The 27755-nt window shown below is 46.1% G+C and overlaps 1 protein-coding gene across 2 annotated transcripts in view; it reads right to left on the bottom strand.

Annotated features, from left to right (window-relative positions):
* Positions 1 to 27755, bottom strand: part of LOC146839237 (CD5 antigen-like) — a 409368-nt gene that overhangs the window by 169704 nt on the left and 211909 nt on the right. For both annotated transcript variants that reach the window (XM_085603261.1, XM_085603262.1), the window contains exon 5: positions 4713 to 5033. In XM_085603261.1, the coding sequence (XP_085459387.1) occupies positions 4713 to 5033 (321 nt within the window). The remainder of the gene's footprint in view (positions 1 to 4712; positions 5034 to 27755) is intronic.

Below are 27755 nucleotides of genomic sequence, written 5' to 3'. Positions count from 1 at the left end.
TCAATTTTAGTTGAAAAAATCACTTTTTCTCACATTTTTGTGTAGGAAAGTTGTGGCATCTCTGGACTTACACAAAGTTCCCACCACCCAGCGTTCCCCCAGGTCTCCCGATAAAAATGGTGCCTCACTTGTGTGGCAGGCCCAAGTACCCGCGACAGGCAAGGGCCCACAACATAGTGAATTGAATTTTTAGCCAAAATTTGAGGTTTCCAGGGGATTCTGGGTAGGAGAATGATGGGGGACCCACCCAAGCCATACCTCGCTGGACTCCCCCGGGTGTCTTGTTTCCATAAATGTTTGGGTTTGGTAGTTTTCTAAGATGGCCGCTTAGCTCGGGGACAAAAACCCAGGTGACCCCTCTTACAAAATAAGGTTGTTTTGAGATAGGTCATTTTGATATCGCCTCAATAGGTTTTGGGCCCTTGCCTGTCTCGGGTACTTGCCCTACCCATGCGAGTGAGGTATCATTTTTATCGGGAGACCTGGGGAAACGCTGGGTGTGAGGAAATTTGTGGATCCACGTTGATTCCAGAACTTTCCCACACAGAACTTTGAGAAAAAAGTGAATTTTTCAGCTAAATTTGAAGTTTGCAGGGGATTGTGGGTAGGAAAACGTTCGGGGACAAGCCATACCTCGCTGGACTCCCCCGGGTGTCTAGCTTTCAGAAATGTGTGGGTTTGGTTGTTTTCCCTATGTGCCGGCTGCGCTAGGGCCCAAACTCCACAGGTAGGCATATTGCTAAAAACAACTCCGTGCCTAGTTGGCTTTCTGCCACCCGGGGGGTATTGGCGGTTGCCTCGATATGCCCCCAAGGGGGGCAGAAACACTGTGGCTATTTTTTGGGGGGGTGGGGGCATTGGTATTCCCATTCTGGGCAGCCCACACCCCCACGCATAAAAAAAGCCAGCGCATCTAGATTGAGGGCTACTGGGGGGCAGAAAGTCCACTAGACGCCAGGGAATTTATTGGGCACATTTTAATTAGAGTGGGGGCTGCCCAAAATGGGCATGCCAATGCCCCCACCCTAATTAAAATTTGCCTAAAAAATCCCTGGCATCTAGTGGACTTTTTGCCCCCCAGGGGGGCAGATTGGGGGCTACTGCCCCATCTGTCCCCCAGGGGGGGCAGGATGGCTGTCATTTTTGCAGGGAGGGGGTGGGGGGATGGGCATGCCCGTTTTGGGCAACCCCCACCCTAATTCAAATTTGCCACAAAAAACTCAAGCAAGATGACACAGTGCCTACAAACTGTGGGGCCAGAGAGACACGGAATATGGAGCTAGATGAGCCACTCGGGGATAAAGACTGGGGCTCTCGCGGCTCTATCACGAGACTGTTGACAGCAAATCATCCACTTTACGTTTTTACTGCATCTATACTATATTTCGAAACGGTTGAAGAGATATGGGTTGAGAGAATCAAACAATTGTACAAGATGTCAAATGCAGGATGCTGATTTTATGCACTTAGCGTGGGGCTGGGGGAGGGTATATGCATTCTGGGAGCAAGTCACAAACAGGCACATGCATCAACGTTTTTTGCGAGCGCAAATGGTGCAATTCATAAAAATCATGCATTTGCGCCCGCAAAAAGGCCTGTTGCAGTGCATTAAAGTGTCAGGCACTCGAATTTAAGAAATCGCAATTTGTTGCAATTTCTTAAATTGCGATTGTATTGTGATTCCTTAAATGCAATCCATGTACCCCTTAGAAATATCGAATTTGCTATTTGGGGCCGCAAAATACAGGTACTGTGGTCTGTATTTTGCAAAAACCTTGAAAAATGCACTAAAGTGCATTTTTCAAGGTTTCTGGTTAGACACACACATGCCCTTGGGGCATGTGTGTGCCCAACATGAGTGCACATCACAATTTCAGGGGTGCAACAGGGTGTCAATTTAACACCTTTGCACCCTTGCTCAATTTGCGAGTACCTATTGGTACTCGCAAATTGCGCATGCAATTTCCCATTCATTCCTAAGGGCCTGTAGGCCCATAGGAATGAATGGGAAGCTATTCCTTAATTGCGACTCGCAATTTGCGAGTTGCAATTAAGCAATGTTTAGGAATCGCTATTTTAATAGTGATTCCTACAGGCATAGGTTTTTGAGAGTCCTTAATTGCGATTCGTTAATATTCGCTTTTCTTGATGCATGTGCCTGAAAGTCCCTCTCTGAAATGGTTTTGGAAGCAGGGGATTGCACACCACAAATGTGCCTACTAGGGCTAGCTGGACGCTTGCAACCACAGACAAGGAGGTTGGTTCTTATTGCTTTGCTACTAGCTAAGAGGAATTTGGCTAATTGTTGGGATAGTAAAAAGGTGCCAGGGCAAGAAAAATGGTTTGAAGATCTTGTATATTGCAGAGAGCAGTCGGCATGCTATGTTGAAGAGCTCCCTATGTCATCTAGACGTAATGACTTATGGGCCCGACTGGCGACTTACTTACTTTCTGTGAATGAGAGATACTATGTCGGACAAATGAAAAAATTGGGCAGATATTTGTAATATATAAATGTGTTGAAATGTGTGCTAGGTGGATGAACAACTGGTATATTATATAATCTGTAATAATATTGTACTAAGCTGTGATGAACATGCCTTGTATGTTTCATTACGTTTGACTGTTATAACTGTATATGAGCAAAATTAATAAAGAAACACATGTTCACCTTAAACCTTGGGCTCCTCACACCTTAACTAGTAAAGTTTGAAAACACTGGGGCAGTGGTGTGAAAGGGGTTAAATACATGTAAAATATTTACATAAAGCCCTGGGCTCATCACAACTTGCATAATGAAGACTGAAAACTCTGGGGTGGTGGTGGGAGAGGGGTTACGTACATGTGCAATATTTATCCTATACCCTGGGCTCCTTACACCTTGCATAATTAAGACTGAGAACGCTGGTGCGATAGTGGGGGAGGGATTACCTACACTTGTAATTTTAATGTTAAACCATGTGCTCCTCATACCTGTCATAATGAAGACTGAGAACACTAGATCAGTGATTGGGGAGAGGTTACCTACATGTGTAATAGTCCCTGGGTTCCTCACTCCTTGCAGAATCAACACTGGGAACACTATGGCAGTGGTGGTAAGGGTTACTGCATGTGGAATATTGACCTTGAACCCTGGGGTCCTCCCACCTTGCATAATGAGGACTGAGATCACTGGGGTGGTGGTGGGAGAGGAGTTACATACATTTGTAATATTTACCTTAAACTCTGGGCTCCTCACACATTCCATAATGAAGACTGGGAACAATGGGGCAGTGGTGGGCTAGGACCTACCTACAGTTGTAATATTTAACTTAAATGCTGTACTCCTCACACCTTCCCTAATGAAGAGACTGCAAACACTGCGGTGGTGGTAGGGGAGGGTTTACTGACATGTGTAATACTTATATTAAACCCTGGCCTCCCCACACCTTGTATAATGAAGACTAAATTCACTTGGCGGTGTTGGGAGAGGGATTACCTACATATCAAATATTTATCAGAAACCCTGGGCTCCTCACACCTTGCATAATGAAGACTGAGAACTCTGGGGTGGTGGGGGGGGAGGGATTGCCTACATGTATAATTTTAATGTTAAACCAAGGGCTCCCAGACCTGGTAAAATGCAGACCGAGAACACTAGATCAGTGATTGGGAAGAGGTCACCTACATGTGCAGTAGTATTTTAAACCCCGGGCTCCTCACTCCTTGCAAAATGAAGACTCAGGACACTGTGGCAGTGGTAAGAAGAGTCACTGTAGGAGAGTAGGATCTGCTTCACATGGGTACCCCCACTTTTTGCTGGTGTTTCACTGTTTTTCAACCTTAGTCTGGCTGTGGCCCTGCTAATCAGGACCAAAGCCTAGCTGCTTCCTCTCTAAAATGATTTCCATGTACATTAGGTACTTATCTAATTGGATTCTGGAGTGCCTTATAAGCCCCTAGTATATGGTATACTATGTACCTAGTGCATAGGTACCTCAGAGGCCTACCAGGGGCTGCAGCATATATTATGCCACCCCTGGGAAGCACTCCAAAATGGCACCACAGGTCTGCTACTGCAGTCTGGGTAAGGGTGTGCTTGCATCCCTTACCGTGGTATAGGCTACCTACATCCACGCCTATATACTGACACATATAAACCTATAAGCCACTCCTATGGCAGGCCTTGACAATCCTGAAGGCAGATTGCTTGGTTTTATGTGAGAGGGTGCCCAAGCATGAGCTGAGCCCCTCTGCAGCTTTCGTAAATACTTCCTTACGGCTGTTCTGTGATACAGCCATACCATATACTCTTAAGTGCATTATAACCTCGCGGTAAATGCTAACTTTGAGATGGCTGCATCAAAACATGTCGTGTTTGGTGTCAAACGCTTTGGAATACTATCCCCTACCGCTAATTCTGTCGGCAGGGGTAGCATTCCACTCTTCTAGAGGGAGAGACATGTTCATACTGGCTAAACCCGGTAGGATTTTCCTGAGCCCTGGCATCACAAAATGGATGCTTCTGCCACAATCAATGAGTCATCCTGCATCACACTCTGGGATACCCAAATGGTTGTGAATCACCAAGTGATAGACCTGGAGATGAGGTATCATATAGCACCCAATTAGCGCTGTCCAATTCTTCAGCAATCACAACATTACTACATTCTTATCGTTCATGATATTAGTTTTCATAACTGAATATTTCCCTTTGTGCTCCTTTCTCTCACCTGAACATTGCACTCCAGCATCACTTCTGACGTGACAGGCTTCATGTCCCCACGCATCATGAGGACAGTCGAAGAAGGACGCCTCTGCTCCTGTGCATCGAACCTGACTCAGCCACACTCGGTGCCATCCTGCTCCAAACTCAACATTGTGACTTAGTGCTCTTAAAGCTGATCCGCATCCAAGATGTTTACAGACCACCTCAGCGTCCTTCATATCCCAGTGAGTATCGCAGACCGTCCCCCATTGCTTCCCATGCCTGACCTCCACTCTCCTGTTGCATTCGTCACCAGCATTGACCAAGCGGATCTCATCGGCACCACCTGTGGCCAGTGGGAGACAAGAGAACAGATATTGAGTACATTGACCACCTCTAGAAGGGAGACAATCAAAGGAGAGTAAAGAGATACAATATCTCATCGACAGCACCTGTGACCAGTGGAAGAGAAGGGAACAGATATTGAGTACATTGACCACCTCTAGAAAGGAGACAATTGAAGGTGCGTAAAGAGATACAACATCAGCAGTCAGCAGGTTTCACTGCTTCTCCTCCCTGAGCTCACAGATGGACAAACAGATCTGAGAAGCTGAGTATTGTCTCTGTAAATCCTGAATTTATATACCTAATATGATCTAGCAATAGTCTTTAAATAAATAATGCCATTTCGAGATTCTAGCATATTAGCAGAAGCTCACCATTAAATACACAAGTATATTAATGGTGTACAAATAGACTGTTGATAATACATGATGCAACATTAGTTACTAGTGTTTCACAATCATGTGCATCTGCAAAAAAAAATCTGTTCCATGGAAGTTTTTAGAAGCATACCTTTAACAACATTAGAGTCTATCTTAGAAGAACGTTAAACAATTAGACGATAGAATTGTACAGTGTATGACTCCACTTCTTAGGGCCCAATTTAGATTTTGGCAGGTGGAGTGAAGGCGGTCAGGGTGGTATGTCCGGCAACACTTCTCCCACCCAATTTAAAGTTCACTGTCGGCCCTGAGGGAACTCAATGGGTTTGTATGAACCACTATCTCAACGCTTTATACAAAGTTATTTAGAGTGGGAGTTTGCTTTGACAAAAGTATAAACTGATGGCCCCAACACCAGTGGAGTTTTCTCCCATGGTGTAAGGATATTTTTTTTAATTTTTTTTTTATTTTAATATTCCCTCACCTCCAGGATATTCATGGATTTGATAGACAGTATAAAGACATCTGACTCCCCATTCTAAATAGGGTAGAATGGCTTACCGCTGAAGCTCCATATTCTCTCTGGCCTTCGGAGGAAGGTTTACGCTGAATGGGTACATTTTGCTCTATCGGTGTAAACCTGGTGGTCCACCAGACTTTAAACTGGGTGAGCTGACTGAGTGTTAGGCAGCCAAGGTACTCTGTTACTGTAGCCCTTAATGATTCCTTTGTTTATAGCATTTCATCCCATACATTCTTTCATTCTGGGTGTTGTAATTACCAAGGTTTACAATTTCTTTGTTTATTTGTACTCAAATTATTGCCCACAGAACCTGAGATGCTGAGTTTCAAGCTCTGAGCTCATGATGTGCAGGACACAGCAGATGTCAGAGGCGAGCATGAATCCATTACTGGGTGCTTCCACCTAAAGATAACACTCACTATGAATATACAGAGGTAGAACATTGCAATTAGCCCTTGTGCAAGCCCTTACCAGTGGGACAAGAACATTAGGCCTGGTTGGGGAAAGTTTTACAAGCAGACCTCAATGGACCCAGTACAGGTAGTGAGTTTATTACACGGTGAGGTCACACAACCACACTATATATAGAAAAAACGCTTTCAAGCAAAGCAAGCTCCCAAAGGTCAAGTAATCCATTGAGGGCCTGGTTTATATGTTGGTGGGCAAATTACTCCATCACAACGTTGACGGATATTTCATCTGCAGAAATATAAATCCCATGGAATATAATCGAATGCATGTTTCCGCCGATGGGATATCCATCCCCGTTGTGACATAGTACCCTGAATGCTGAAATATAAATCAGGCCCTTATTTCACCCGAGTGAGCCCATACTGGAGGCACCTCGAACAGTCTGTGCAGCAGCAAGCCATAACCCCTAAAATACAATATTCTCCTCAGCTTCTAATACAACAAGGAGAGCTGCTTGATAAACTGGCAGATCAACAAGCTGTGTCTACTATTACCATATTAATTCAACACAGAATACAAGCTCTTCTAATACAATGTAATTTACTCGTACATCTATTTTAGATGTTATCAGAAACATGCACTTATGATAGCTTTCAATTGACCATTCCAATGAAGGTTTAAAACACTGAACATATCAGAGTCTCACATCTCATTTCAGCAACCTTTCGAGAAACTAACAGCGAGGATCCAGGCACCGAAAGCATGCCTGAAAAAGCACCAGTTCCTAAAATACTTACTTCAGATTAAAACTTCTCCGATGGTCACTCCTGCAGAGCCCAGGATCCTTAGGGTGGCCACTCCCGTTTAGGCCTCTTGGGGCACTAGAGTCCAATGTGCATTTATTTGTAAGCACCTGACCCTAATGTGGCATTTTAAATCAGCTGATCGAGGCGGGTACATTTTCCTTTTTCTCCATCTTTCTGTTGTGCCACTAGTGGGCTTTATTCTTACCAGGAGTGGGTGCTCCTACTGCACTTATAGGGCACCCGCATGCTTCCTCCAAAGACTGCATGGGTTCCTAAGCCTGCGCAGTCAAGTTGGCTCCTACCTACCAGGCATTTGCTCTTTTGCTGGTGGGGGCCAGCTGCTGGGGTCCTTTCTCCCCCCGACCCAAGTCTCCTTCTCCCAGCATGGCTCTTTCATTTATAAAGAGAGAGCCAGGGGACAAGCAATCATGGGGCAACCTTCTGGATGCTCACTCAGGCTCTGAGGCTACCAGGACTGTAGCAACAATTAGCTCCTCCCACCTGGGGCAAAAATGAATCATTCGAGCAACACTCTGCTTGTTAATGGAGGGCAGCCCTAGGCACTAGCCTTGCCTGACGGCGAACATGTCATTCACTGTGATGGGCCTTTGGATATTGTTCCTCCTCTTGGGAATACTTTGAGAGGGGAAGTTTGGAGCATTGTGCACTCTTTCTGTGCTGGAGTCCTGAGATGCTGCACACCCATGGATGCCCTTAATAAACATTGAGAACTGGGGCACATTTCTGCAGTCCAGCAGCCTGAAAAAGGCCAACTAAAAGTGGTGATATTATAATTAGAGATCTTAGGCCCTGCTGGGCCTTTTGTTATTGGATTCATTTGCGTTTTTCCTCAGGTGTGTGCTCCAGCCAGTATATTATCAATTTAGGGCCTTCTGGTTTCTAATTTATTGCTGATTCCTTTACTGAGCTCATTTCCACACCTAGTCTTTTCATAGAGGTACAGAAGTGTCTGTCCCAATATGTCTGCCTGACATTTGAAAAACTCAATAGGGAGGACATTGAGGTCTGAAAAATTCAGAGTTGAAATCTGGGAGATAGCTTTCCCCACTTCTTCCGCTTGGTCAGGAGTACGTCATGCATATTGGACGTCTGTTACGCAGCTATGTCTGCCATCCCATTGATACAGGTGATGAATTTCTATATAATGTTACATAGTAATGAGCGATGGTCTCCACTATGCCAGCTGGTCCCTGATAGAGGATGCCATACCCATTCTCAATTTTAACTATATGTGTGAACTTCTCATTACTTTGTCTTAATCAGTGCAATAATTTCCCAGTTTTATTTCCGTGCTCATAATAGTAACATTGAGAGGCCTTCACAATATCTTGGCCTAATCAAATACATTTATTTGGGTTCAAGCGTGACTTAATATGTAATCTATAAGAACTGTGTTGCAGGACAATGGAGGTGGGTAGGTGACACCACAGAGTACCAAACGCCGACAAGTGTCCCTCAAGTTGACCGGGACCCTCCATCTTGTCTCTGGATGATTACTTCGCCTCTCTTGAGGTAGAACCATAGGCCAGCAAGCATTTAGGGGTAGACCGGTGTACATTGTTAGGTCATCCCTTGATAAAAGGGAGACCTGAAGCCCAAGATAGGGGCAGGAATGTATTGTTTTTTGGTCCTGACAAAGTGCCGCCTGATCCTTGGGCTGTCGAGGCACGAAACATGTTGACCACACTTCACTAGCAGCTATCCTAGTACTTGATGCCTACATGATAGCATCACTGTTTGTATCTAGTCCTGGTACCCACCTCCTCTAAAGATTTGTTTTTAGGATACTAGAGCCTATTTTAGTCACCACTCATTGACTCCACTAGTTACACGGTTAGTTAGGTTCCTCACTTGCACTCATCGATACGGCATTTTTCAGATAAAAAGATCTCTGCCAAAGATCCCCCAGGCCCATCAGGCATTGCAGCGCCGCCCTGATAAGGAGCACCCAATGATGAAGCATGACACCCTAACAGCTGTGTGACGGCACCAAGATCTGACCTTCAGATCTTCCTGCGACAGGACTACCAGCCACTTGGATCAATGTTTGGTGACCATTTTGACCAAGGAGGAACTACTCCAACCTTGATAATTGTTTATATATCAGATCTATTCAGTTGATATTTACACTCCGCTTCGTGGAGAGAATTCTTAGAATATAGATTTTCTGTTATTTTTCTTCTTTTTTGGAAGGCCAACTGCAAAACCACATCTCCCCCAATCCCGCTCCGTATGCCTTCCAGTCTGTCTCAGGAGACCTAACAGACCCCATGTTGATCTGGAAATATTTTATGGAAATGTTCCTAAGGCTATCTCTAAAGACGTCTTGTGCATTAGCTCCCCATGGTGGAGAAGAATGGGAATGGGTGTTTCGTATTTGAATTACAAGGCTGCATGATTGGACAGTTCTCTTAAATGTACTGTCATGCTGACAATCTAGTTCAATTAGGCATGTAGCAGAAAGAAGTAATCAGGTGAAAAAATTACTTATGCACCCCAGAAAAGAAAGCGTAACCCCAGTTTCTAGATTTTGTTTGCACCAAGCCTCACTCAGGTCATGGGCTGCAACAAAAGGACTTAAGCAAAGTGTGAGATTGAGTGGCCACCAGTAGGGACCCAACTCTGCTGACTGTTGCATCCACAAGGCCATTGAGGTTGCATCCAATGATTGTAAATCCCGAATAATGGACATGGTACAGCAGAGGAGATGCGTGGGTTCTGCTGGGATTTGCGTCATGCAGCAGAGGTGATGCATCAGTTCTGCTGAGACCACAGTTGTGCTGACAGAGCACCTTCAGACTCACTTCCAAGGGTCCAGGACTGGGCTGGCACCACTTTGGAGGGCAGGCTGCACAGAGGCCAGAGGCCAGATTCTGGGTTCAAGGTTGTTGGAGCCTGGTGTGTTCCTAAGGCTCTGATCAGGAGGCCTCCCAACTAGCCCTTGGACTCACTCTGGTGGTTCTAGGTTTCACTCCGGCAGGAGGGAAGCAGATCAGCAGGAGAGTAGGGCAGCAGTCCAGCAGAGCAGTAGTCTATCAGTGTGGCAGTTCTTCAGCAGCGCTGCAGTCCTTCTTCCTGGTAGAGTCCTCCTCAGGTCCAGAAGTGGACTGAGTGGAGAGTTGGTGTCTGAGGTCCAACATTTATACCTGATGCCTTGGGAAAAGTTTCTAGAGAATTCCCTATGAAGTGCTCAGGTCTCCTGGCTCCCCTGTTCTGGCTCCAGCCTAACTACAGGGGGTATACAATCCTTTATGTGAAGGCAGGACTCAGCCTATTCAGTTGCAAGTGGGTCCGTGCCCAGCTGCATCCTTCATCCTGTCAGTAATGGTCCATCCAGGCAATCCCAAGCTCTTGATTATGTTCAGCTGTCTGGGCAGAATACACAAACTCCAACTGCCAAATTCAGCTAATGATATGACCCAAGGGCAGTCACGAGGATTTTAATTATAATTCCAAAGACACTAAACACGAACTGTGTACCTGTTCCTATTTAAAAGTTACCCCTTATTAGGTGCAATAATGCAACCCAGTCTTATCCTATGAGAGAGGCAAGCCTTGCAGTAGTGAAAATTGATTTTAGGAGTTTTTCACTACCAGAATATGTAAAACATAAAATTCTTATCATACTTTTCAAATACACTTCACCCTGCCATTTGGGCTGTGTAGTGCCTACCCTAGGAGTGATGTATATACATTAAAAAGGAAGGTTTAAGGGTGGGAAAATGTTTATTTTGCCAGGTTGAAATGGCAGTTTAAAACTATGCACACAATATGCAATGGCAGGTCTGGGACATGTTTAAAAGGCTATGTAAGTGGGTGGCACAATCAGTGCTGCAGGCCCACTAGTAGCAGTTAATTTACATGCCCTGGGTACATGTAGTACCACTGTACTTTACAAGTAAATTAAATGTGCCAAGTGGATAAAAGCCAATGTCATCATGTTTAGTGCTCCGAGTCCTAAGGACAACAAACACAAGTTTCAGCAAAAATGAAGGGAAAAGAGTGAAAACGTTTGGGGAAAGACGGTGGATTTCTTGAAGCAATAGCATGCTGATTTGTTGCCCTCCTAAGCGCAGCTCCATGTTTGATTTCATTAACAAGCCCGCTGACAAAGTGAGGCAATGGAGGGGGCTCGCTATATCGCGCATGTGCTTGGCTACTAAAATGGATGGATGGAAATATCATACATGTAGCAATAAAAAGGTGTGCTGCAATTGATGTTAGGCGTATATCTAATAACAAACAAACTACACCTGTTTCCTCACCCACATAAACAGTGAAATATCTGTTGAAATTAACCTGGGCCTGTGTCCCCTATCACTGCAGTCAAGATGTTGTGAGCCCCGAAGGGTGTATCCCTAAAACAAATCCCCCATAGAACAAGTAAATAAAGAAAAGATTGATTGCATAAGAGTAACAAGGGGTCATGGCCCCATTAAACAAAATTAAATAGCAAAGTGAGGCTTCCCAGGGTATGAGTTCTGGAGAATAAACATGCCTCAGGAAGCAAGATCAGAGCAGACGAAAGCAAGACAAGTGTGTATCTGTCACCTCAACCACAGCAGTCCAATGCGGACCATCTTCTTTATGAGGCCTGTCTCAGCATGATATCCAGTTCTGCGTCTGACTGAGAGGAGAGTGAAGCCCAATCAAGTGGGCGTGATGGGGATTTTCCACCGTGGTCCTGAATCTAAGCATTCCATTGTCACATATTCCCTGAGAGATGATTTGGATGGGTAAGCAACGTCTTTATCCTTATGTTCTCCTTGGAATACTTGTTGTGGACACTTGCCACGTTGCCATTTGTGTCTGTCCTATCATTTATCTTTCTTATAGTGCATGTCAGTCTGGATTGCCATTCCTCTATCCAACTCCAGGACAGTTTGGGTGGGTCACAGAAGAGGTATTTTGAGTTGTGGAATATTGTAAGCTTAGCGGGACATTGGCCTGAGTTTCTGTTTCATGGAGTCAAATGTACTTCGCTGTTTCTGTACAAGTTTAGTATTATCTGGGAATATCATTACATTTTGGCAATCATATTTGATATCATTCCTAGTCAGTACCTCCTTCAGGATCTAGTCCTGCTTAGAAATCTGGCAGTCAAGCCATAGCCCCGGGGGGGGGGGGGGGCAGGCTGAAGCCCAAGGGCATGATGCACTTGTTATATAATTAAACATTGTGGGAATGTTTGTGTCAGACTGGTTACCAGCACACCGTCAGACAACCTGCTATGAACAATCCATGCAAAGGGAAGCAGTCATAAGTCCCCCCACCACCAATACAAACTTACATGCCATTCACACAGAAAAGTGTTATCTTGTAACTGATGACGGCATCCAAAGGGCTTGACCAATTAGCCAAGCTGTGATCCAAGGAAACGATCAAAAGATTCAATAAACCCAAAATTAATATGAGCGCGGAATCCACTCTCATCCTGAGAGTGTGTGCTTGCCTCACTGTTAAGGTAGTAGTCAAGAATAAGGAAAAAATATAAGCCAAGCGTGAGATGTCTCATGCGTTACTCAATAAAGAGAAAAATGAGGCTGATGCAGAGAACGATGGCTTCTCATTCAAGCAAGCGTTCTGCAACGGAAGGCACTAGAAAGGCTCCGAGTCTGCTGGGCGACTGTGTTTCTAATTGCAGGCGCGTGCTCCGGACGGCGTTCCAGACCAGGAGCGGTAGAGTCCGTCAGCAGGAGAGAGCAGCGGCAGGATTACCACTATACTGGGCAGCACTCCGGACCAGGAGCTGTAGAGTCCATCAGCAGGAGAGAGCAGCGGCAGGATTACCACTATACTGGGCAGCACCCCGGGCCAGGAGCGGTTGAGTCCGTCAGCAGGAGGGAGCAGCGGCAGGATTACCACTATACTGGGCAGTGCTCCAGCCCAGGAGCTGTAGAGTCCGTCAGCAGGAGGGAGCAGCGGCAGGATTACCACTATACTGGGCAGCGCTCCGGACCAGGAGCGGTTGAGTCTATCAGCAGGAAAGAGCAGCAGCAGGATTACCACTATACTGGGTAGCGCTCCAGGCCAGGAGCTGTAGAGTCCGTCAGCAGGGGGGAGCAGCGGCAAGATTACCACTATACTGGGCAGCGCTCCGGACCAGGAGCGGTTGAGTCCATCAGCAGGAGAGAGCAGCGGCAGGATTACCACTATGCTCGGCAACGCTCCGGACCAGGAGCTGTAGAGTCCATCAGCAGGAGGGAGCAGCGGCAGGATTACCAATATACTGGGCAGCGCTCTGGACCAGGAGCTGTAGAGTCCATCAGCAGGAGAGAGCTGCGGCAGGACTACCACTATTCTCGGCAGCGCTCCGGACCACAGAGCAGTTGATCTTAAGGGAAAGCAGGACGGCACTTAGGCCCACGGAGCGGCAGCAGCGTTCCCGGCTTACACGACTGAACAAAGCTTAGGCACTGTGGACCATCCGAGGTAGAAACCAAATATCCAAAAGGTACGGCAGGAAACTTCAAGAGCAGAGCCAGAGTCCAATGGCTCTTAGAGATTGACCTGCTCTCTCCGGGGCAGGGACTTATATAGGCAACCCCAAACCCCGGAGAAGATGCGGTAGTTGCCCCCTGCATCTTGGATCTTGTGGTTCTTTCCTATATGCCTCAGTCATCACGCATTCACACCGCCCTATGCCTCCCGGCTTTCTCGGGTGAAGCTGTTTCCCCTTCTCCCATGGAGGATCATGACTGTACCCTTCTGCAACGACCGTCATCCCAGCGGACATCCTGGTTTGGAAGGGTGAAGAGCATGGAAACGACCAGACGAGATATGGGCAATCTAGGTTTTGAACCGGTTCCCATGTACGATCTTCGGGCCAAAACCTTTCCAATCCACAAGGTAGTAAACCCTCCCCCTCCTTCTCTTGGAATCTAGTATGCTTTGTACTTCGTACTCCAGTTCACCGCCCACTTTAACAGCTACAGGAGTGCTAGACAATAGTGTGTATGGTGGGCACAGATGCAAAAGGGAGAAATGATAAACAGGATGGATATGCCATGACAGCGGCAGATCCAATTTCATGGCTACGGGATTGATGATTTTCACGATTGGGTATGGCCCCATATTTTTAGGTTTTAGCTTGTCGGTTCCCTTTATTTAAATGCAGATTCTTAGTGGCCAACCAAACCTTATCCCCCACCTGGCACATATGCTCCTTAGACCGTTTCTTGTCAGCAAAGTGCTTACCAGCTTCTTGGGCCTTGGCTAACAGATTATTTGCTTCTAGAAGTACCGCACAGAGATCCGCATGATGTTCTTGGATAAAAAGATGTTTTGTTACCACTGGTCAGTCAAAGGGAAGCATGTTGGGATGATATCCATACAAACAATAGAATGGAGAACACCCCAACGTGGTGCGTTTTCCATTGTTGTAAGCAAATTCAGCAGTCTACAAAAGGGTACTTGATTTTGTTTCATGGAGAACTGAGAGACATTGTAAGTACCGTTGAAGTGCTTGGTTCAAACGCTCAGTCTTTCCATCGGTTTGCGGAGCTAAGCAAGCACTGACTTTCATAGTTTTGCAGAGTTCTTGCCAGAATCGTGAAGTGAAATGAGTTTCTCTATCCGTTATAACCACCGATGGTATACCATGTGCCCTTACCACATGCTGAAAGAATACACCTTCTAAGATGGAGGACGTAGGTATCGACTTCATGGGAATGAAATGACTCATGTTGGTCAGATGCTCCACCAACACCAGTATCACTGAGTGTCCATTGCTAAGTGGCATCTCTACGATGAAGTCCATAGAGACAGTGTGCCATGGAGTGGGTTGAATAGGGATAGGACACAGAAGTCCAGCAGGTTTTGTATGACTGGGCTTACATCAATCCCTCCCAGCTGAATATATAACTTTTATTCGCATGCGTTTACTTCGCATGCCGTTGCTACGCGGTCGTTAGTACGACCGCGTTGTTAGTTAGCATACCGTTTGTACGCAATTCGGAACTACGAATTGCAGTAAGGGGGTGCTGGATGTTGGAATAGTATAATTTACTATTCCAACTCCAGTCTATGCGGACACTAGGGAAGGTGTTGGATTTTAAATCCAACACCTTTTCCCCCTTACTGCAATTCGTATTTCCGAATTGCGTACAAAAGGTATGCTAACTAACAACGCGGTCGTACTAACGACCGCGTACTAACGGCATGCGAAGAAACGCATGCGAAGTAAACGCCGCTTCCCCTCCCAGCTACACGCTCCGATTTGTTATCTGTGTACATTCATTGACGGCAGGAAGACCCGTCCATCCACATTAAAGATCTAAAGATCTGGGTCTCTAGAGGTAAACGCATGGTATCTCAGGTACTCCCACCCCCTGAGAATTTGGATATTCCTTTAACAGAAGATAATCAACATTGGAATTGGCTACCAGGAGTCTTATCTAATAACACATCGAATAATCCAAGACTGTTTCAACATCTTTAACAGACAATTAAAAGTCATATCTTGGAATGCAGCAGGATTATATAATTGCCCAGAGAAGCTTGATTATCTATTCTCCTTGAACGCAGATGTGCTATGTATTCAGGAAACATGGTGTAAAAATATCCTATATGGGGGGAAAGATTATTTTGTCTTCGAGGCCGCCGCTATACCCTCAAAAAAAGGTCATGCGAAAGGTGGAATTGCCTGTTTTTTATCTAATTCATTACAATGGCAATTTTCCCATTATAAGGACACTAGTAATCTCTTTCAATCAATAACTATCAATAATCTAGCGTCTGTAGGTAGACGGACTTCTCTTGTAATTTTAAATGCATACATACCACCTGAAGATATTTTTAACATTGTCTTGAAGCGAATGTTTTCCTATGTAAAACAATTATTAGAGCTTGATCAGCCCCCATATATCTTACTCATGGGTGACTTAAATAGCAAAGTGTCCACTTCAAGTATAGATATGTTTAGAAACAAACTTAAGGAAGAAGCATATAATATACCCCAAGCAATCTTTCCTAGTAAAATAAAAACTAATAAAAGAGGAAAGATATTACTTGAAGAACTTAGTTATTTAGAGGGGCTAATTGTAAATGGTAGGATGCCTTCTGACATTCCCGCTAAATTTACACATCAGTCATTTAGGGGTGAATCCATCCTGGATTATGTAATTACGGACTATGATACATTCTCTTATATTCGAGACATAATGATCTCTCAATCCTCCTTGAGCGACCATAATGTGATTAATATAACTGTCTCATTACAACCTCCAGATACTGACTCTTGGTCTTTAATCAATAAAGGTGTATCTATTCATCGTAAGTCTGGAAGGTGCTTCTGGGACCCTTCCACTATGAAAGATGTACAAAACATTCTTGCCCAAACTTTATTTGAATTAGATGAATGGCAGGGTAGGGAATTCTCACACTTTGAAATTTTTAAGAAGAAGCTTACCATGACAGCTAAGAAATCAAGAAACCCTAAGAAGTTACACTTCCCTCCTAGTATATTACTACCTTTAAATAAGGAAATAAATAAACTTGTGAGGCAACAGTACCTTAGTAGATCTAGGGAAAATGAGCATAAGTTAGCCTTACTAAGAAGAAGGAGGGCCAGACTTAGAACAAAATTAAAAAGAGAAAAAGAAGATTCGCTCTGGATTAGGTTAAGAGAGGCATCGGCCTTTAATAAATCTAGAGAATTCTGGTCCATAATAGGGAAGGGATGTGGTGCAAGAACTTCCCCCATCCCCATCTCTATTGCTGAAGATGTCTGGATACTATTTATATCTAGTTTGTACGCATCTAACAGTGTAGAGGGTGATAACTGGGACTTAGCCCCGAATAGTGAGCCTAATATAGAGCTTCCGACCGAGAAAACCATAGCTTCGGTGATAAAGAGTATGCGCGCTTCCGGAGCTATGGGTCCAGACGAGTTGCCCATGTCAATAATAAAGCAAGATGTCACTTCCTGGAGTAGGATTCTTCTTCCAGTGTTTCATGCATGCTTCCTATCGAGATCAGTCCCTAACTCTTGGAGGGGAAGTATATTAATTCCCATATTTAAAAAGGGAGAGCGGGATAATCCTGCGAATTATCGTCTAATAGCTCTATTGGACTCTATAGGAAAAATCTTTGCTAAATGTCTTTTGATTTTAATTACTGAATGGATAGAATTAAATGATATTTTACCCTTGGAACAAACTGGATTTCGCAAAGAGCATGGTACACTTGATAATATAACAGCATTACAGGTGATCGTTGATAAATATGTACGTGTTCGAGGTGGTGGAATATATGCGGCATTTATCGATTTCTCCACAGCGTTCGACAAGGTGGATCGTCCAACGCTGTGGAGAAAGCTTGCTACATTAGGCATGCCAATACAGTTACTTGAACTTGTAAAATCTCTTCACTCGAACACGTGGTGTAAGGTACTACAAGGCGGAGAAAGGGGTCTTTCTCAATCTATCCCTTCTCCGAACGGGTTGAAACAAGGGTGCATATTGGCCCCTATATTGTTTTCACTATATACGGTAGACCTACCTACTTCCATTTCAGTGTGTGGTGGGATAGCCCCGATAATTGGAAGATCATCAATATCAGTTTTAATGTATGCGGATGATATCCTCATATTAGATTTAACCCCGAAGGGCTTGTCTAACCGCCTACATGCATTAAATCAATTTGCAGAAGCACACTACATGAGGATTAACGCTTCGAAAAGTAAAATTATGTGCATTTTTGGAAAGAAAAAATGTAGGTCTGAAAACTATAGATGGGCCATAGGAGGACAGAAACTAGAGGTGGTTAAAACCTATATCTTCTTAGGTAAAATAATTTCAGCAAACCTAAGTGAGAAACCCCACATTGAGCATAATTCGCGTAAAGCATCGGCTCATGGTATGGGGTTATGTTCCTTGTACAATGCTACAGGGAAGAGACATTTCACACTATTTTTGGATGTATTTAGAGCAAAGATCCCTGCAACTCTACTGTACGGATTAGAATTAGTGGAGTTAAAACACTGGGGATTCTTGCATAAAATGGAAGGAAAGGTACTAAGAAGAATTTCTTCTTTTAACACAGCTTGCACTGTATCTTCATGCAGGCCGGAATTCGGACTCCGAAGTTGTTGGGTACAGGGGTTGATTGCCCTCGTAAGGTGGGTAGTTTGCTTAGCTAGAGGTAAATCGGATTCCTTACGGGAAGCCATTAAAAATGAGCTCCTGGGCAATTTTAACGAGTTTTCCCTGTTAGTAAAAAACTTTAGAAAAGCAGTAACTTTGTTAGAGTTGGATGTAAGCACTCTGTTTTTACTTACTGCCTCTGAACTAAAGTCTAAATTAAAAAGTGCATCTTGGGAACTCAGTTATAAATTGGATATGATTGCCCAACAAGGAAAAAAAGAAAGGCAATCACTCTTAAACACATACACACCAAAGCTGGCACAACAATACCTTGCCTGGAATATCCCCCACAGAGTCCGTAGGTTATGGTACCTTTTAAGACAAGATTTGCTCCCACTAAATCTCTTTTTTGCAAAATGGTATGGTGTATCTCCAATATGTAATCTTTGTTATAATACTGTACAGGATCGTAATCATGTCTTGTTTATTTGTCCCGCACTACGCCCATTGCGCTACAAATGGTTAAAACCTATTTGTCTACAATTAGGAATTTTAAATGTAAAAACTTTTTTCCATGCACTTTATTGTCCGCCAAATGAAATGTTCTGTTTCAGAATTTTTAACTTTTTTAAAGGGTTTTTAGATATTTATTAATGATACATAGAGAAATGTTAGACGACTGTTCGACCAGTGAATATGAAGTATTACCTTTTTTTCTGTCTTTTTTGTGATTTTATTGTAATTAATGTTGTATAATTGTGTGTTTATTTTATGTGGCCCTCATTTGAGAGCCAAAAACATAATAAACTTAAACTTGTAAACTTGTAACATTCATTGATGTATTGCTTAACGGCCTCTCACAACCCAGGCCACGAGAAATGTCTTTCTATGAGCACAATAGTTTTCTAAATACCCATGTGTCCTCCCAAGGTGGAACCGTGTGCCCGCTTAAAGACTTGTTCCTGTAGTCCTGCTTCAGGAGGTACAAAGCGTGGTGACGGTACAGCAGATCCTTTTACTTGCTTCTATTGGCTGGGTCTTCTGCCACCCAGTGCTGTTTGTCCACAGCTGATAGACATACCTTTAGGTCTTCCAAAAAGTCTTCCTCAGAGATTAGGTCTATTTCTTTTTCCAGAAATACAGCCTTATGTAAGATGTGAGGTGGTAATGCAGCAGGAGTTTTCTCTTCCATTAAGACACCTTCCGTTGTGGATAATGCGTCTGCTTTGCCATGTTGGGGCCCTGGTCGGTATTTAATGATAAAATCGTAGTCCGCAAAGAAAAGGGACCAAGGCAGCTGCTGTGATGTGAGAGCCCAGGCCAACTTCATAAACAACACGTTCCGATGGTCTGCTTAGATCTCAACTGCATGCTTGGCCCCGAGTAGATGGTGTCTCCGCTTTTCACATGCTCATTTTGTAGCCAGTAGCTGTAGGAAGGTGGAATCTGACTACATGGTTGCCCCCACTTTTTTCGTGGTGTTTTGCTGGTTTTTAACTTAGTTTGGCTGGGTCCTGCTATTCAGGACCCCAGACTATGTGCATTCCCCTTACAATTGACTACCAGTACTTTAGGTACACTTCAGATTGGATTCTGGGGTACCCTTATAAGTCCCTAGTATATGGTACAACAGGACTGCTACAGCAGCCTGTGTAAGGTGGTGCATGCACCCCTTACTGAGATATAGGTTCACTATATCTCTCCATATCACTGCACATATAAACCTATCAGTCACCCCTATGGGAGGCCTTACCAATCCTTAAGGCAGGGTGCTGGGTTTTATGTGAGAGGGTGCCCATGCATGAGCAGAGCCCCTCTGCAGCCTTCGGAACCTTTATTCCGGGGTTGTTTGTGATGCAGCAAAAAACATATACTCTTAATTGCAGTATCACAAAATGGTTAATGCTATCTTTGGGATGGTTGCAAAGAAACATGTCGTGTTTGGTGTCAAACACCTTGGAATCATACCCCCATACCAGTAACTGGTGACGGAGTATGATCTCACCCTTCTAAAGTGAGAAACATGATTGCACCGGTATACCCGGTACCAACTTAAAAGAGCCCTGGCATCACAAAATGGATGCTGCAGCCACAGACACGAGTCTGCCCTCCTGCTGCTGGACGAAACTCCGGCAGCGGAGGCCTAGACAATAGGTTTCCTGTCACAGGGAGGTGTGACCACCGCCCAGACAGGCTTTAGTGTATTGGGGCTGGGTGGGTGCACTCCAAGAGTGCATTGAAGTCTGCACTGGGGGCACATTTGGTGTCCCTGTGCATAGTCCAGCTGAAACCGGTTGCAGGGGCTACCAGCCTCTGCTCTGGCGTGAAACTGGACAAGGGAAATGAGTGCAGCCACCCCTCTTTCCTGACCCTCCCATAGGTGGGTCCCTAGAGTTTGTCCCACCCCTTCCTTGGGTATAACATAGGATCCCCTGGCTACAGGACTTTAGATTACACCTGGACGAAACTCCGATACAGAATCCTGGAACTTCGACAATCTACATTGAGCTAGATGTCTGAAGAATCTCTCTTGGAGTAAAGGAGTTACTCCCCTGCAAGGCAGGCACCAAAGACACATCTGACCGGTTTGAATCCTCAAAGCTCCTGAGGACTCTGAATAACTTTGCAACACAGGAGGTGGGTTTCCGTGGTCTTAGAGGTCGATCAGTTCCCACAGCAAGTCTGAGGCCCGTATACCTCATGGCGACCGTGCAACCCGAACCCCTGGACACCGCATCACTTTGCAAAAACATCAGCTTTTAAGAGACTCCAGCAGCTGAGCTTTGGTTTACTTGTAGCCCTGAACCCCAATCAGCAATTCCACCAAAGATTGCCCGCCTACACTCCACAAGTGTTCTGTGAGCTGGCCCTTTGTGTTTTCTTTTAAGGTCACTTCGCAATCCCTGGTCTGTCGACTGGTGGGTCCCTGTGAAGGCAACTTTAATTCTAATTGGGCTTACCAGGTTGATTTAGATATGCCCTGACTCTCCATCGCTTGGGGAGTCCCCAGGACCTTGCTGGTCCGCACTGAAGCATCATTTCTCTTCCTGTGTGGGTTGCTGTTGCCATAACTTGTTGGGTTCAATCCAAGCACTGACACCGCAGCACTTGACATCCTTAGTGGGACAGCTCAAATCCAGCTCCTAGTCATCGTCGACGCCTCCTGGTCCTCGTGGCTGTAGAGACAAGCTTCACCTCTTCGCACCTGAAACACCCGACATCGGTGGGCATTCGTCTATCGTGCTCCTGGTCACTGGCAAGTTACCCAGACTCTGTCCCCTCTGCTTTCAGGTTCTTCTGATTTTCGATCCAGGCTTGCATCACCCCAGACACTTCTCATCTTCCCAGAAGCTGCACTTTGCAGCAGATCGCAATTGAAATCAACGACGATTCCCGACACCATATGACACCTATGCACCCGGCTTCCCTGAGTGAAGTAACACGAGTACTCCGGGGCTCCCATGGGTGTTGGCCCTTTAACCCCCTAAGTCTAAAAGGGTTTGCTCAAAGTCCTCTCCTTAGTGTCCTAGACTTCTAAAATTCCAACTGCGACTTTACCCATAGAATAGAACGGGAGCTCGCGTCTGTGTTTTCACACTGCACATGTCCCCCGTGGGTCCCCTGTAGGGGTGGGCGGAATTTGCGAAATTCACTTTCGCAAATTATCGCGAAAATGTTAAAAATCTCCGCAAACACGCGGAAATATCGCGAAGATGAGGAAGTTTTTTACCCGCCCGTTCGCGGTATTTTCTGCTTGGTCGCGGCTCGCCAACTTACCCATGCGGTTGCTCGCGGGCGCGGCCATCTTGTTTTCACTTGTCTCGCGGTGCATGATCGCGAGAAGAAAGACGTGATAGCGCGACGCATGACGTTACTGCGGGCGCGAACTGTCGCGAGACAGCGCAAATGGCTACCAACAATCCAACATCTCATGGAGAACGCGACCGGATCGGGAAAACTTGTCGGCGAACGCGGGGATTCAGGTAAGGCGATCGCGCGCACGCGAGAATGTATTATTTTACAGCGCGAGCAAGAAACAAATTATCGCTAAGCTGCGGAATGCGGAAATTTTGTCATTTTCGCGCTTTCCGCGGAATGCTAAAATGCCAAATTATCGCAATTTCCGCAAACGGATCGGAATTTTGGCCCAGGCCTAGTCCCCTGAGTCACTACCTTGGGTGGTTCCTTGGGGTCCCAGCGATTCTACGTGCTCTAGGAACTGTGTCTATTCAAGTCGTGGTTCTTATACCACTTTCTTAATTTATGGTTTGGTCCCCAGTGTATATTGTGCTATTTCTTGTCATTTTAGAACTGTATTATTGTGTATCTGAACTCTAATCACATACAGAGATTAGTAGTGAGTGTTTAGAAATAAATACATATATTTTCTATATACCTTGTGTGGTTCTCCATTCATTTAGTTATTCAAGAGGTTACGATCTGTTAAACCAAGCTGCTTTACACTCCTTCAAGACTTAGCCTGAAGGCTGTTCTCCATAGCTACCACTAGGATAGCTTTTAATAAAGGTTGTCTTTAAACCTATTCTTCAATACAGGTTGTTATGACTAGTAAAAGGTGCCCACTATAACTAGTGGACCCAGCCAACCTCTCACATTGGTGGCAGCGGTGGAATTCAAGCTTGTTATTGCTTTACCAGATAATCTCTTTGAGTGACTAACTCAAAACCACTATAGGTACATAGGTACATATACATCAAGTCGATAATACAATAAGTTCTACCGAGCTTGGAGTTGGGTTAGCAAAGGGACCAGCACATCCCTTTTCCCCAACTCAAGAAAGTCTAGTAGCTCCTACTAGGTTAGGTAGGTGCAACACCTCACTGCTCTAGTATGTCTTCAAGACCTGAAGCCTGTGGCTCCTTGTCATCCAAGTATGACCATCTCAAATTCGCGGAATTGGGAAATATGGGTACAGCTAGGAAGCTGAAGACATAGAGGAGTGCAAACACTCAACGCCTCATGGAGGCTCTGCTGTTAGATGATCTCAGAAAGACCCCAGGGTCTGATGGGCCAGGCAGGTTGGGTGGGGCAGCAGAAAAGGGAAGGCCAAGAGGTGACAACACCTACGACCTGGACTCTGATGCTGACCAGGAGGATCAAAATGACTCTAACCTGGAAAATACAATCCATCCTGAAGGTGAGGGAGAAGGCCTCAGTGACCCTCTCTCTATCCCATCTGGAAGGGTTGGTGGTGCGCCAAGAAGATCAAGGTCTCCTTCTCAGGAGTCTAATCATTCTGGTGCATCCGTAGGGATCTCTGTCTCTCATAGGACCTCTGCTCCTCTAAACAGGGAGTCCTCCTATGAGAGAAAATGCAGACTGCTTGAGTTTGAGAAAGCTGAGCTTAGGATCAAGAGAGAGCAGTTGACATTAGATAGGGAATCCCTGGAGCTCCATAGAGCTTTACAGAGAGGGGAGCTAGAGCCCCATGGTGGCAGCAACAATATCCCTAGCGGTAGAGTAAAGACTCATGACCATAGGAACTTGAGCAAGATTGTTACTCCCTACCAGAGTGGGCATGACATCCACAAATGGATAATTGCACTGGAAAGGGCCTGTAAAGTACAGAGGGTCCCTCGGGAGCAGTGGGCAGCAATCTCGTGGCTCTCCTTTGCAGACAAAGGTAGGGACAAGCTCCTCACTGTTAGAGAAGAGGATGCTGACAACTACAAAGTCTTGAAGAGTGCACTGATTGACGCGCTTGGCTTAACCACTGAACAGTACATGCTGAAATTCAGAGATACCCAAAAGGCACAGACTAAAGACTGGGTTGACTTTGTAGATTGTGCTACTAAGGCTCTGGAAGGTTGGCTACATGGCAGAAAAGTGCATGACTTTTTAGGATTGTACAATTTGATTATGAGTGAGCAGATTCTTAACTATTGTGAAAAACAGTTTTTACACCAGTACCCGGTGGACTCTGATCTGACCTCTCCCCAAGAATTGGGAATGAAGGCAAACAAATGGGTCAGGACCAGGGTGAGGCCTAAGAATCAGGGGGGTGACCAGAAGAAAGATTCTTCCAAGACTCAAGCGAAAGGTGGAGGTACATCAAAAGATGAGTCCACTACAGGGCCCCAAAAGTCCTCTTCTGGGGGTGGGCCCCAAACTCCTTCCTCCCCTGAAAAGAAACCATATATCCATGTTTGTGAAAAGCCTGGCCACTGGAAAACTGATCCCAGTTGCCCTAGGGTTGGCAATAAAGAAAATGTTCCTCCTACCAATACTACCACTTCTCCTGGTACTACCAGTAGTAATCCCCCAGGTGGTTGTAGTGCACCCAAAAACTTAGGTGCATTCTCATGGGGAACAGAGGAAGACCATAATTTAGAGAGGTCCCCCTCACAGGCATCCTCAGTCTGTGATGGGGGCATGGGATTTGCCACTTTTACTATGAGTCCCAATATTTTAGGCAAGTATAGATGGGAGCCCCTAATCAATGGTAAGAAGGTATTGGCATTCAGGGACACAGGGTCTAGTGTCACCATGGTGACAGGAATACTAGTCCCCCCTCAACAGCTTTAAGAATAAGTCATATGGAATAGTAGGTGAGAGAAGAGATCATAGGGCCCCTGGATAGTGAAATTAGTGCTGAAAATATTCAGTGAAACAGTAATAGATTATTATGAACAAAGACTATCAGTTAATGCATATAACATGTTGTTGAGAAAACTACATGTTCAATAGTTATAATTTGTTTGTTACATGTGAAAAGAATGCAATTGTCAATATGTATAACATTAAATTATAGGAATTCAAACATATCTTTGTCAATGTTGATTCCATGCTCTACAGCTCTCAGAGAAATAATCCATTTGCATTCCATTTGTCGCAATTTTGTGACTCTGTTGCCACCTCTCTGGTTCTGGAGCACTACCTCCAGGCCAAGAAAACCTATTTTGATCAACATCCAATCCCCGAGATAATAGGCCGGCCCGGGGGGAAATTACCTTCTTTATCAAAAATAGATGTCTCATTTCAGACACTGAATTTAGATATCTATATAATGATACTCCAACCATACCTTGTATATACTGTCTACCCAAAATACATAAAGAAGGGAATTTTCCCCCGGGCCGGCCTATTATCTCAGGGATTGGATCCCCCACGGAGAGAATTTCGGAATACATCGATACATACTTACAGCCATTAGTTGTCAATCTACCCTCTTTTATCAAAGATACAACAGATGTATTAAGGAAGATCTCCGATGTTGACTGGGTGGAGGGTAGGGATGGGAGGAATTTGTGTAATCGCGTTACGCAAATCTCTGCAAAACGGTAAAAAATCTCCGCGAACATGCAGAAATTCCGCGAACACGCGGAATTGCTTGTTCGCGATGCTTTTTTCCTGTTCACAGTTGCTGTTTGCGTGCTCGGGGAGAAATATCTCGCGAACACGCATTTTGAGGACGCGAACAAGAAAATATTTCGAGAAGTCGCGGAAAGCAGAATTTTGGGCAATTTCGCGTTCTCCGCGGAACGCGAAATTACCGAAATTCCGCAAATTCCGCGAGCGGAACGGAATTTACCGCCCAGGCCTAGTGGAGGGCCACTATCTGGTAACACTTGGGTGCCAATTCCGATCCTGTAAAAAAATTCCCCGTCCGACTCGTATCCGGATTTTTTTCCGTCCGAATCGTCAAAGTAGCGTACAAACTGCCAAGTACGATTCGAACGGAAAAAAGTCCATACGAATCGCATTGGGAAGATTTCCCCACACGTCCTCGGGTCGGGAAAAGTCACCGACACGTCCCCGGTCGAAAAACCCACCGTGCGGAAAAATAAAGTCCGACAGCGCAAGTACGATCCCTCCCGTCCTCCCCATTTCACAACCGTACGCACAAAACACCGTCCGAACCGAACTCCCATAGCAACCATGGAGACATGTGCCCGCATACGCGCCGAACACCCCACCACCCCCCCGCCCGCGTATGTACGCACCGAACCCCCACCCGTGTATGTACGCACCAAACCCCCACCCGTGTATGTACGCCCCCGAACCCCCACCCGTGTATGTACGCACCAAACCCCCACCCGTGTATGAACGGACCGAACCCCCCCAGCCGTGTATGTACGCACCGAACCCCCACCCGTGTATGTACGCACCAAACCCCCCCCAGCCGTGTATGTACACACCCAACCCCCACCCGTGTATGTACGCACCGAACCCCCACCCGTGTATGAACGGACCGAACCCCCCCAGCCGTGTATGTACGCACCGAACCCCCCCCCAGCCGTGTATGTACGCACCGAACCACCACCCGTGTATGTACGCACCAAACCCCCCCCAGCCGTGTATGTACGCACCAAACCCCCACCCGTGTATGTACGCACCAAACCCCCACCCGTGTATGTACGCCCCCGAACCCCCACCCGTGTATGTACGCACCAAACCCCCACCCGTGTATGTACGCACCAAACCCCCACCCGTGTATGTACGCCCCCGAACCCCCACCCGTGTATGTACGCACCAAACCCCCACCCGTGTATGAACGGACCGAACCCCCCCCAGCCGTGTATGTATGCACCGAACCCCCACCCGTGTATGTACGCACCAAACCCCCCCCAGCCGTGTATGTACGCACCGAACCCCCACCCGTGTATGTACGCACCGAACCCCCACCCGTGTATGAACGGACCGAACCCCCCCCCCAGCCGTGTATGAACGGACCGAACACCCCCACCCGTGTATGTACGCACCAAACCCCCACCCGTGTATGTACGCACCAAACCCCCACCCGTGTATGTACGCCCCGAACCCCTACCCGTGTATGTACGCACCAAACCCCCACCCGTGTATGTACGCACCAAACCCCCACCCATGTATGTACGCCCCCGAACCCCCACCCGTGTATGTACGCCCCCGAACCCCCACCCGTGTATGTACGCACCAAACCCCCACCCGTGTATGTACGCACCAAACCCCCACCCGTGTATGTACGCCCCCGAACCCCCACCCGTGTATGTACGCACCAAACCCCCACCCGTGTATGTACGCACCAAACCCCCACCCGTGTATGTACGCCCCCAAACCCCCACCCGTGTATGTACGCCCCCGAACCCCCACCCGTGTATGTACGCACCCAACCCCCACCCGTGTATGAACGGACCGAACCCCCCCAGCCGTGTATGTACGCACCGAACCCCCCCCCAGCCGTGTATGTACGCACCGAACCACCACCCGTGTATGTACGCACCAAACCCCCACCCGTGTATGAACGGACCGAACCCCCCCCAGCCGTGTATGTACGCACCGAACCCCCACCCGTGTATGTACGCACCGAACCCCCACCCGTGTATGAACGGACCGAACCCCCCCCCAGCCGTGTATGTACGCACCGAACCCCCCCCAGCCGTGTATGTACGCACCGAACCACCACCCGTGTATGTACGCACCAAACCCCCACCCCAGCCGTGTATGTACGCACTGAACCCCCACCCGTGTATGTACGGCCGTACCCACACCCCACCAGGG

Source organism: Triturus cristatus, chromosome 4_2 (genome assembly GCF_964204655.1).
Source record: "Triturus cristatus chromosome 4_2, aTriCri1.1, whole genome shotgun sequence".
In the NCBI taxonomy this organism is placed as follows: Eukaryota; Metazoa; Chordata; class Amphibia; order Caudata; family Salamandridae; genus Triturus; species Triturus cristatus.
This window is presented reverse-complemented; position numbering and strand designations above follow the sequence as displayed.